At 41.2% G+C, this 12,897-nt stretch overlaps 1 protein-coding gene across 1 annotated transcript; it reads left to right on the top strand.

Annotated features, from left to right (window-relative positions):
- Nucleotides 1-334: 334 nt before the first annotated feature.
- On the top strand, nt 335-11,260 carry napba (N-ethylmaleimide-sensitive factor attachment protein, beta a). Its single transcript, XM_008429062.3, has 10 exons — nt 335-529; nt 6,064-6,143; nt 6,331-6,447; nt 7,778-7,824; nt 7,913-7,990; nt 8,078-8,133; nt 9,449-9,533; nt 9,847-9,951; nt 10,047-10,115; nt 10,311-11,260. The coding sequence occupies exons 1-10, from the start codon at nt 432-434 to the stop codon at nt 10,461-10,463; spliced, it is 888 nt and encodes a 295-aa protein (XP_008427284.1). The 5' UTR covers nt 335-431; the 3' UTR covers nt 10,464-11,260.
- Nucleotides 11,261-12,897: the final 1,637 nt, after the last annotated feature.

Below are 12,897 nucleotides of genomic sequence, written 5' to 3'. Positions count from 1 at the left end.
ACCACGATAAGGTGGCAGCCGAGGACAGTATAAAAGGAGTATAAAAATATAATCAATTGTTATTTTTTAAGGGGGGAAATCCCTTGGCATGTAGGCTATTATTTTCCTTCACAATGATTTTTAAAAAATCATAATGAAATAGACTGAAATTTGCTGTTTTAACTCAATTTTTTTATGTAAAGGGTCAAAAGTGAAAATACTTTTGCAAGGCATTGTACTAAGAGTAACATTTTAAAGTCCCCGTGAATAATTTTCTTGCCTTAGCCTGTTGCAATTGCTGTTTCTTCCTGTAGGCAGTGCCATTGAGTCATACTAAGCTCGGTGTCTCTTCCCGCTGAAGAAGAGCGCCAGCCTCCTTCAGCATCAGCACCAGTCGAGACGTTTTCTCTCCCCACTGCGGAACATCGGCCCGCTTTCAGACCCACCGAGCCATGGACAACACCGGCAAAGAGAAGGAGGCCATGCAGCTGATGGCCGAGGCCGACAAGAAGGTCAAAGCGTCGGGCTCGTTCCTGGGAGGGATGTTCGGGTAAAGGAAGCTCCCCATATGTTTACTAGCGTCTCATTTTGGGCGAGAGAGGGGGGGGGGAGGGGGGCTTTGTGCACAGAGGGGCCCTCCGTTCATTTTAATAAGATCTTCGTTACAAATATATTTAGATAACCTGAGCATATTAAGTTCGTTTAGTAGCAGTGTGTTTATGTGTGTTTGGGAGGGAATAACTCTGCAGTCCCGTGGTTTTGATAATAGCTTAATGCGGATGGTGTCATGTGGAGGAGAGCGGGCCGGGATGGAGCGTGAGGCCGAGCTGAGGATGCAGGGAGCCGCGGAGGAGGAGGAAGAGGAAGAGGAGGAAGATGGTTCTCTTTTTGGTTTGTGTTTAAGGACGGGAGCGGGAGGGGCGGATGTTTGCGACAGAAGGAAGTGAATTAAGCATGAGCTCATCAAATGGATAACGATTGACAATCACGATTATTGATTTTCAGCTTTCTGAGGGTTCTTAAGATTTCCTAGGAATACCTTTATTTTATAGGAGAGACGGCTGGCATAAAATGAAGAGTATCCTCTTGTTTAAAACTGATTTGATTCCTTTATTTTTCAAAAATGTCTTGGAAATAAAATAATTTAGACTCAGTGTGTCACATAACAACCACACACTTCAGTGTATTTTATTTTGATTTTATGTGACAAACTGATATAAAGTCAGTCAGATGGAGCTAAATAAAGAACAAGGAGTTCACGACCAGAATTACAGCAGAATTGTTTGAATCAAACCACTAGCGGAACATCAGCGTCGGGCCGGGGGGCCAATGACCGGGCGCTGCTGGGGGGGGTTGGCTAAACCGTTAGTGAAACAGTCACTGGGACTGACCACTATAAATTCCATTCAGGGAGAGTAACTTTAACATTGCATACACCTTTCTGTACAGGTGAGGGCGCACTTTCTCCGTCTGTAATCAGACATTAAAGCGACTTGAAACCATTCCTCCCTCCCTGGCACCAGTGGCGCAACTACACATTACTACACAGGGAGTCGATCACTACGGGGTGAGGCGGAGTTATAACTTTAGCAGTTAGATCAGTGTTTCTCAACCTTTTTCAGCCCAGCGCCCCCCCAGCCTCTATCCAGGTCCCTCACCGCCCCCCACCAAAGAATCTGTAGGCTACTTTGCACTGACTATTATTTTATTATTAATATAACTATCACTATTGTAGATGTTTTGATTTTTATGCTTGTTTCTGTATTTATCATCAAGATAATTTCCAAGAGAACAAAAAAGCCATGAGAATAGAAATTATTTTCACTGGTGTCTATGGAAAATTTAATGAAAATTCAACTTAAAATTTGTAGGCTAAGCCAGTCATAGTGGAAAATATATTTTTGTTCTTTGCCATTTTCTAGTTGTTAAATATTCCACAAAATGACCAGATAAAAGATGTTCAACATGCCAGTTTAAACTTTGATCTATTTGCAAACAACTGAGCTCTGCAACATTAAAACATGGATAGAATGTAACTACATTAATCATAACTCTTCTTCTCTTCAGTGTTTGTCAGTTTCTGGTGGTGCAGCTCTGTGCTGCCTTCAGGAGAATGGGACATCAGAGTATCATCCATAAAACTTCACCCACATGGCATTTATTGTTCAAACCAGAGCTTTCAGTGGAAAAACAAAAGTTCCAGGTCATTTTAATACCATATAAATATGAGACAGACACATGGATTATATCTTTATATAAACCTGTCTATTGATTATAGATTAATAGTTTTACTGGACAGAAATGACACAGAACAAATCTGGTTCTTAATCAAATCCTAATGAGTCAAATTCAAAGTGTCATGGAGTCATCAGCCTCATGACATTAACACTGACATGAAAAATAATATTGAAGAAATAAATATGTCAAATCTAATTAAAACATAAAAGTGATAATTTATTTACTGTTATGGTCTGTAAGATATATTTATTCTCAGTACTAGATGTGGTCTCGACAAACCCATAGCACTTCAACAATATTATTTTACCTTTTATCTGGAAATAGTGTCTGTTTATTCTTGCCATACAGTCTCTGTATTAATTATTGCTCGAAAGGTCTTGCCATACCAGTTTATTCCTCTGTATTTACTTTAGTTTCTTAGTTTATTCTTGCATTTTGTTCTTCATTCATTTCCATTTAGTTTCCTTTGATTAGTTTTATCCTCTCTTGGTTTATTGCTATGTCCACTTTAGTTTCTTTCCTGTTGCTAGATTTATTTTATCGTTTATTGACCATCAGTAATCTTCACTCATCACTTGCTGCGCCGCCTAATCGTCATGTGTTTCATGCGCTTCTTTTCTACAAACCGTTTTACAGTCATTGGTCAAGAACAAGGGAGCTAGAATTCTGATAGGCAGACATCTTTGTCTATTTATCTACAGTTTGGTTGAGGCGGACCGTTTGGTCAAAAGCCGGAAATCCGGCCCCCGGCCGGAGCTCTTTAAGCCCTGAGTACTTCAACAGTGGTGGAGACAAACATCAAACTATTAGCAGCTGTCATAGCAACAAAAGGTGCAATCACATATAACACAAAGAAAATCTTTTGAAATTTACTAAGACACAATGTGATCAAGTTTAACGGGTACACAGAAGGTTCCTTTAAAGGATCGGTTTCTATCCAGACAAATTATTTTCCAGGTTTATTGGAGAATGTTACCCTGTTAGTCTCTTCTGCTGATCAGTCTTGTTTTTAGTGGAGAATTCCAGTCAGTCCTTGACATTTTTCTTAGATATAAGGGAATTCTTTGCAACCCAAAATTGTTGTGAAAATGTCTTTGCTGTGCTGTGTGCCGATTTCCTCAAATCCACTCACTGTCAATGTTGAGCAAGCTCTGCAGTGGTGGTAACCCAGCGCTGGATCTCATGTGGACACTTTCACATCCTTAGGATTGCGTGGTGCCCTGCTGTGCCTGTCTAAAAAAGACTGATTTTTAAAGTTTACACAGCTCTTTGCAACAAATTAATATGGATCTGGTCAGTCTGTGATTACCTCAAGCTGAAAATGTTACAAACATTTTGGTCATAACTGCTAGATGTGTCCAGAATGCAAAACAAAAAAAATTGACATGATTAAAATGTTGACAGATGCACACATTTTTGCTGTAATGAGGCAGTGTCCTAGAAAGTTGTGAATTGGGTCACATCTGTATTTTCCATCTGAACACAAAACATGTTTATTTAATGAGCTGCTACTCAGAGTTAAGAGGCTAATTCAGCTGTGGGAACGAGTGGATCCGTAAAATGTACGACACTAGCAACAATTAAGATAGTAAAGATGTACAACAAAGAAAGGTCTTGAATTTTTCAAGGAACATTTAAAAAATCCAACTTTCAATTTGAATGGACTCTTTCCATTGAGTGGACAAATCTGGAAAGAGAAAACTTTAAACAAAAATCCTTGCTGGCACATTCATAGATACCTTTGTTGTCAGCATTTTGTACAGTCAGACCATAGAGAGATGGGAGAGTTGTGCTTTTTCTCTTTCCACAATCTTTCTAGTAATTTTTTTGCATATAGAAAAGGAAACAGAAGGCAGATTGTGACAGTTATCGGTTATTTTGTTTCACAGCAGAGTAGATGACTACTGGGTGTCTAGTGTTCATTGTGTGCATCAGAGAAACAGCCTGGAGGGAGAAACTGTTTCTGTGATGCCTCTGTATCGCTGACTGGAAGGGAAAAGTCTAAACAGTCCAAGATGTGTGAGATCTGTGGGAAGATGTTAGCTGTCCGTTTCCTGATGCTAGAGCTGTACAAGTCCTGGATGGAGGAAAGTTCAAACCTGGCAATCCTCTCTGAAGACCCAATTGTTTGATCCAGGTTTGTCCCATCGTGTTTTGTGAATGAGCCAAGCCACACAGAGACACATTGAATATTGGCAGTGTGGAAGATGGCCACTGGCCGCACTGTACTGTACTTCTTGAGCTGCTGCAGATGGTACAATCTCTGCTGGGCCTTCTTCCAGACTGTGTCTGTGAGTGAGGACCGTCTCAGGTCCAGAGTAAGGACTGAGGACGGTGAAGGTAGGCAGTGTGGGAGGTGTTCTCCAGAAGTTCACTGTCATCTACTATCTTGAGTATGCTAAGCTCCAGGTACTTTTGACCCAATTAATCCATCTTCTGTCTGTAGACTTGTCATTGACCTGGATCAGACCAATCACAGTGATGTCATCTGGAAACTTCAGGTGTTTTATAGACAGGTCTGCTGAGTTGTGGTCATGTACAGAGAGAAGAGGAGTGGGTGGAGAACACACCCTGAGGGGCGCCAGTGCTGATGGTTCTTGTGCAGGAGAAAATATTCCACAGCCTCACCTGCTGCTGCTGATCGGTCAGGAAGCTGGTCATCCACTAACCGGATGGGACTGGCATTGTGAGCTTCTGGTGGAAGAAGTCTGAGTTGATCGTGTTGAACACCGAGCTAAAGTCCACAAACACTATCCTGACATACGTCCCTGGGTGGTTGAGTCATCTATTGACTGGCTGCCAAGCAAACTCCAAGGGGCATGTGATGTCCTGCAGATGCTAACATCAGTCACTCAAAGGATTTCATGACCACAAGCATCAGTTCAACAGGTCTGTAGTCGTTTAATCCTGTTATGGTCCATTTTGGGGGGCTCAGGTTGATGGTGCTGTCCTTGAAGAAAGAGGGAACCTCAGGAACCTCACACAGCTTCAGAGACTTGCTGGAGATCTGAGTGAGGATGGGGGCAAGTTGAACAGCACTGGCTCTCAAGCAGAAAATGGACATTTCTGGACTGTTAGCTTAGAAACAGTTCTTTAGCTTCTCACTATAGCATCTCTTAGCTGCCCAGATCTCCTTGGTCAGTCTGTTCCTGGCCTGCTCATACAGGATCCACTCTGCCCTGATGTTAGCCTCTTTGGTTTGACACAGCTTTAACTGATGTGAAGTGAATCATGGTTTATTGCAGTGGTGGACACCACTAACTAAAAAGTTAGATACGCTAACTTTAACTTACTAATTAGTATTTGTTTCACTAAAGTACTACACCAACATGATATTTAGCAGAAACTAATGCACTAAACTCAGCCATGTGTCAATGATGCAACAACATGTGTCAGCTACAACATTCTGCATTAGCCAACAGATACTTGGTCACGTTTAGGGTCCAATTAGCTCTCCATATCAGGACAAGTTGGAGCTTTATTTTCCTAATAGATAAAGTCAGATCACAAATCTGTGTGTAGACAAATACTTCTTATACTGATGGTATATGACTCATATCTCTACATATTAAGAGCTACTTTATTTTCTAATAGGATGAAAATGTTGCCTTGGGAAACAAAGTCTAGTCGCTTATGTGTTTTGCTGGAGGGTCTGCTCATCCTCAGCTGTCCTCTGCAGTCAGACCTGCAGGCTCAGCTGTTTTTGGTTATTTCCTCTCTCTGGAGAACTGTGACACTAACATGAATCAGCACAAGCATGTGAATTGTTTTCTGCCTTTAAAACCACATTTACAGTGTGATGTTAGCATAAAATGAGGTAATTGCATTTTCTGTGGTCTGTTACAGGGGGAACCATAAGGTGGAGGATGCCTGCGAAATGTACGCAAGAGCAGCCAACATGTTTAAGATGGCAAAGAACTGGAGTGGTAGGTGAACAGCTAACTATCCATGTTAACAGCTAATGTAGAGGACAGTGTCCGCTCCAAATAAAGCAGCAAATAATAGCTCATACTGAGTAAACTGCTTTTTGAACACCAAGTCTAAAGATAAGAGATTTATATTAGCTTATGAGTTTAGTTGTGAATGTTCCAACTATTTATGCTGTGTGTTCAGCTGCAGGGAATGCATTCTGCCAGGCCGCCCGGCTCCACATGCAGCTTCAGAACAAACTGGACTCCGCTACAAGCTTCGTTGATGCCGGCAACGCCTACAAGAAGGCCGACCCGCAGGGTGAGAGCTGCCACGGCAGTGTGTCTGGGTTTCATCAAACAGAGAAGGTTTAGATGGTGGACAGAAAGTTTAAATTTAGTCTCATCTGAGCAGAGGACAGTCTCCCACAACTTTAGTGGGAGATGCTTATTTTATTTTATTTTATTTCATTTCATTTAACCAGGTTAGTTCCATTGACATTAGAGATCATTTTTTACCATTGTGACCTGTCTAATCCACATGACTCGGGTCAAACAGCAAACTGGATTCTTATGGCTCTGGGAGATGTTGTTGTAGAAGCTAACCCTGCTTCAAGTGCCTCCACATCTTTCTCCTTGACCTTTCTGCTACGTTTCTTGGTCTTAATTAGGAATGAATTATGAATGATAAAATCAGTATAATGACATGTTGAGCAGTTCAGCTTGACAATGATAAATGGACGATAACCCCCAGTTTACACTGCTTGTGTCTCCGTTTTGCCATGGAACAGGCTCCACAGTAATTATGCACATATTACAGTCAATAAGCTGGACATGAGCATAGTTTATTTTTACACAGCTAACAAAGACAAAAACAACTTTTTAAATAAAATACCCAAAATACCGACATGGGTGCAGTCATAAGTTTCTGTGTTGGTTAATTTTTGGTTTATTCCCGCAGGCTTTGTCTTAGTGATTGTGTTTGTTTGCTAATGTTCTCTAACAAACCTTCGAGGCCTTCACACAACAATTTGATCAGCCTGAGACTAGATATCACACATGTAGACTGTCTTTATCAAGTAGGTATCTTCTGAAGATAATAATTTGCACTTTATTTTATTTAGGCCAATCAGTCTAATCAAATAGTCTCACTAAGCAGAACGTACCAATCCTGCACACATTGTTTGAAAAAATGAGGATTTTTCTAAAAACAAGTTAATTTTCATGCCAAAGTAAAAATAAACTTCATAAAATTTGCATGACTGAAGTGGCTAGAAGAAGATTTGAAGGTTTTACAAAGGGTTACAGTCCAAGTTTGGCTGTAATTTATTATGCAAAAGTAGATTTAGTTTTACATTCCAAAAGGAAGCATTGAGATGTTTTCTGCCATTCCCATTCCAGCATTGTTGGTTACTGTCTTGTCATTCGGCTCTTGAGTGAAGGTGTGTGTGAAACATTAAAATGGGTCGAAATGTCGCTCGAGGAAAAGGAATATCTGGGTTTCTTCATGAGGCGCTTAATGAAGCAGTGTAGGTTAGCAGGTTAACAGTCACAGAGGGATCAAACCGAGATAAAGACCGTTAATTTGACTTAATAGACTCAGAAAGACTTCATAAGAGTTTCCTCTCCTTTCTACCCGTCTCTTTTTCCAGAGGCCATCAACTGTTTAAACCAGGCCATTGACATCTACACTGACATGGTAAGCACTGATTAAGCCATTACATTCCTCTGTGTGGGACTCAGAGCTTTGAATGCAACATAATATGTGTGTGTTTGTGTTGTAACAGGGCCGGTTTACCATCGCAGCCAAACATCATATCACCATAGCAGAGATTTATGAGTCTGAGCTGGTGGATATTGAAAAGGTAAAATTATATTTTTTTCTTCCTGATATAAACCTGACATGACATTTATATTAAGCAAACTAACTAAATGTGTCTGTGTTTGTTCAGGCGATTGCTCACTATGAGCAGGCAGCAGATTATTACAAGGGAGAGGAGTCAAACAGGTAAACATGTTAATAAATGTCATATGTACAGAACACACTTGATAAACACACACACACACGCACACACACACACACACACACACACACACACACACACACACACATACATACATACATACACACAGTGCCATGGATTAGCATCTAGATATCTTGTATGTTTTTAGGTTTATACTGAGATTTTGCAATGCTTTCATCAATACAGTCATTCATTCAAGTAATGTCCAGTTCAATAGATGAGGAACTGAGTATATTCAGTGTTTCTCTCTTCTGGTCATTGCCTTCCTGTGCTATTCAGCTCAATTCAAATCTCCCTTCAGAGCACAGACTGGGCTTTCTCCCATTGAAGTGAATGTCTCTGGTAGAATTTCATCCTGGCCAATCAGCGAATAGAAGGAGAAGTTGTGAATAAAGACATTGATTTGCCACACTGTTTTAGAATTGCAGCCTGCCTGTAGTCTTAACAATGATTTTGGAAGAAGTAAATGAAGACGTTCAGTCTGTGTTGGTCACGTCTCCAAATATTGAATCAACATAAACAACCAGATCGTTCAAATCTCTTTGCAGTGGAGGACGGTTGTTTACAGCCATCCACACATTTTTCAGTAAGCTTCATAGTGCTGAACTGGCACTTTACATATGTCATGGCCAAATGCTAGAGATTGGATAAAATGTAATGTAATTAAGAGAAATGGCCAAAGGATGGCAGTGTTGGGTGAAAAATCTATCATGAGCATGGAGAACAAGAGAAAGTGTCTAAATAGAGAGACTGGAATGGACTTAGACCTGTAGTGGTTCTCTGGATTCTTGAAAACCACAAGAATCCAGGTAGATATTCTTGATTCCTGGACCACCTCCCTGGTGATTAGGATGCCTGAGCCACCTCAACTGGTACCTCTCCATGACCAGAAGCAGTTGCTCTACTCTGATGGAACTTCTCATCCTATCTCTAAGGGAAAGCCTAGATTCCCTGCAGAGGAAACTCATCTCTGCTTGTATCCATGATCTAGTTCTATCAGTCACTTCCCAAAGATCAGTGTGTAGGAACGTAGATTGACTGCCAGCAATGATGTGAGTATTGACTGGCAGTAGATGGCTTAATTTTATGGAGTCCATTGAACAAACTTTTACCTCTGGGATAGTATTTCATATGAAAACTAGCTCTGAAACAAACAATAATGAGATGGTCATTGTTTGTTTCTACAGATGTATCACAGCAGTAGCTACTGTATAAAGATACAGAGTGATGAAGATTTCAGCATGAAAGGCAGACTGCTGTGTTCCACCAATGAAGCAACAAGTTTTCTTTATGTTTCAGCTCAGCTAACAAATGTCTTCTGAAGGTCGGACACTACAGCGCTCAACTGGAACAGTATCAGAAAGCCATTGAAATCTACGAACAGGTACCCAGCAGGGAGTCATTCTTCATCCGCTTTGGGATTGTAGCTATGTTCAGATGTGTTTAGATAAAGACATAAAAAATATGTGTGTGTGTGTGTGTGTGTGCGTGTGTGCGTGTGTGGGTGTGCGCGTGTGCGCGTGTGCGTGTGTGCGTGCGTGTGTGCGTGTGTGCGTGTGTGTGCGTGTGTGCGTGTGCGTGTGTGCGTGTGTGCGTGCGTGCGTGCGTGTGTGCGTGTGTGCGTGTGTGTGCGTGTGTGCGTGTGCGTGTGTGTGTGTGTGTGTGTGTGTGTGTGTGTGTGTGTGTGTGTGTTTCAGGTTGCTATGAGCACTATGGACAATCCTCTGCTGAAGTACAATGCCAAAGAGTATTTCTTCAAAGCGTCATTGTGTCACTTCATAGTGGATGAGCTTAATGCTAAGGTAACACACTTGTGTCCATGTTTGGTTGTTACACTGCTTCAGCTTTAATGTGTTCATTGTTAGCAGCTAGCTTACCTGAACCTTGTGTTTTCCAGTTGGCCATAGAGAAGTATGAAGAGATGTTTCCAGCTTTCTCAGACTCAAGAGAGCTCAAACTGCTAAAGGTATGTTCCTTTCCTCATAACAGGAAACATACCTAAACATTTTCAAAGTAGGAACACGCAAAAGCTATAATCAAAAAATGAACTGCTATTAGCAGATTATCGGATTAGTGGCCACCACTGGGAAAGCTTCTTTTTCTATGGTTGCATTGTACTTCATTTGCTGTGAAAGTAATTTTCCAAATTTTGTTTTAACAGAAACTCCTTGAAGCCCACGAGGAACAGAACAGCGAGGCGTTCACTGAGGCCGTGAAGGAGTTTGACTCCGTGTCCCGTCTGGACCAGTGGCTGACCACAATGCTGCTCCGCATCAAAAAGACCATCCAGGGAGACGCTGGAGACTTAAAGTAGAGAAACATCAGAAAAGGGGAGAGAGACGCAGAGGAAAAACCCAGGATGGTGGAGAAAAGTGGCAGAAAAATGAATGGGGTTGAGGGAGGGAAGGATGGTGACATTGAGAGAGTTTACAAATGTACATATCAGTCTGCATGTGACCCCAGTCAAATTAGCACCCCCTTTAAATCACGTTAAAGCTCCCTGTGTCCCCTGTCCCACAGTATTGCTCCGTAACACTGGACAGAATTACACTAAAAGAGACAAAGTGGGAAGATAATGTGTGTGTGTGTGTGTGTGTGTGTGTGTGTGTGTGTGTGTGTGTGTGTGTGTGTGTGTGTGTGTGTGTGTGTGTGTGTGTGTGTGTGTGTGTGTCCACTCCAGTAGGATCAAATCTACTTTTTGATGAAGTGTGCATATATATATGATACTGAAAATATAGAAATGATATTTAAGAAATTGTTCATATTTATTGTCAATACTGAAGATATTGTTTGTTATTGTGCTCAGTGTTACAATTTGTCTAAATATTTTAGGTATCAGCCCCTCTGTAATCTCCTCTTTTGTTGTCCTTATGGCTTCACGGCACATCTGAGTTAGTAAAATCCCACCCTGTGATTGGTCAACTCTTGTGAGGGCGGAGCAGTTAGTTAACAGCTAGTTTCTGTTGCTGCCTTCTTTGTGCATGTCTGCGTTGACATAAATGTTCTGTGTTGTACTATCATGTAAAAACTTGTGCGTAGCCTGATACATTTATGTGAAATCAGTAAATATGTACCTCAGATATTGAGCTGAAATAAAACATCATCACTCTCCATGTCAGTATTTATTCAGCAGGCAGATGAACTTGAATGTATTTATTATGTAACAATGCACCTTTAGCTAGCACCTGTTCCTGAATGTTGTATATTAGGAGTTCTTAAAGACTGGTACCTGCATTACTAAATTCTGGATTTAACATAGTTCCTCATATAACACCTGTATTACAAATATATAGCTACATTTGGGTAGTAAAAAACAACAACTCTGCACATCAATTTGAACACAAAATCCCCACAATAAAACATGGTAGAATCTTGGTGTGGGGATGTTTTTCTACTCAGAAGTAAAGATTCTAGACAAACATGATTTACATACAGATGGAAATAAATAATTCAGATCAGTTTCGTTTATTTATATAGTACCAATTTACAATAAAGAGACATTTTAAAAGGGAAGGCAACAACTTTGTCCACTTACAAATAATGGTGCAGGTAGACCTTAGTTGTGAGACAGAATCTAGAAAAACATCCACAATATTACAGTATTTGGTTTCTTACATTGATTTCTTACACTTAAAGTGCAATATTGTGATGTTCTGGGGCTGTCGCTGACAACACGGACTTTCAACTCCCTCCACAGATTTTCTATGGGGTTGACATCTGGAGACTGGCTAGGCCACTCCAGGACCTTGAAATGCTTCTTACGAAGCCACTCCTTCGTTACCCGGGTGATGTGTTTGGGATCATCGTCCTGCTGAAAGACCCAGCCACGTTTCACCTTCAATGCCCTTGTTGATGGAAGGAGGTTTCACTCAAAATGTGACGATACATGGCCCCATTCATTCTTTCCTTTACACGGATCAGTCGTCCTGGTCCTTTAGCAGAAAAACAGCCCTAAAGCATGATGTTTCCACCCCCATGCTTCATAGTAGGCATGGTGTTCTTTGGATGCAACTCAGCATTCATTCTCCTCCAAACACGACGAGTAGAGTTTTGACCAAAAAGTTCTACTTTGGTTTCATCTGACCATATGATATTCTCCCAGTCATCTTCTGGATCATCCAAATGCTCTCTAGCAAACTTGAGACGGGCCTTGACATGTACTGGCTTAAGCAGGGGGACACGTCTGGCACTGCAGGTTTGAGTCCCTGGCGGCGTAGTGTGTTACTGATGGTAGCCTTTGTTACTTTGGCCCCAGCTCTCTGCAGGTCATTCACCATGTGGTTCTGGATTTTTGCTCACCGTTCTTGTGATCATTTTGACCCCACGGGGTGTGATCTTGCGTGGAGCCCCAGATGGAGGGAGATTATCAGTGGTCTTGTTCCATTTTCTAATAATTGATCCCACAGTTGATTTCTTTACACCAAGCTGTTTACCTATTGCAGATTCAGTATTCCCAGCTAGGTGCAGGTTTATAATTTTGTTTCGGGTGTCCTTTGACAGCTCTCTAGTTTTGGCCATGGTGGAGTTTAGAGTGTGACTGTTTGAGGTTGTGGACAGGTGTGTTTTATACTGATAACGAGTTCAAATAGGTGCCATTAATACAGGTAACAAGTGGAGGACAGAGAAGCCTCTTACAGAACAAGTTACACGGCTGTGAGAGCCTGAAATCTTGCTTGTTTGTAGCTGACCAAATACTTATTTTCCACCATATAGTGCCAATAAATTCTTTAAAAATCAGAAAATGTGAT

The sequence above is a fragment of the Poecilia reticulata genome, chromosome 15, assembly GCF_904066995.2.
Source record: "Poecilia reticulata chromosome 15, P_reticulata-male-v2, whole genome shotgun sequence".
NCBI lineage: Eukaryota > Metazoa > Chordata > Actinopteri > Cyprinodontiformes > Poeciliidae > Poecilia > Poecilia reticulata.
This window is presented reverse-complemented; position numbering and strand designations above follow the sequence as displayed.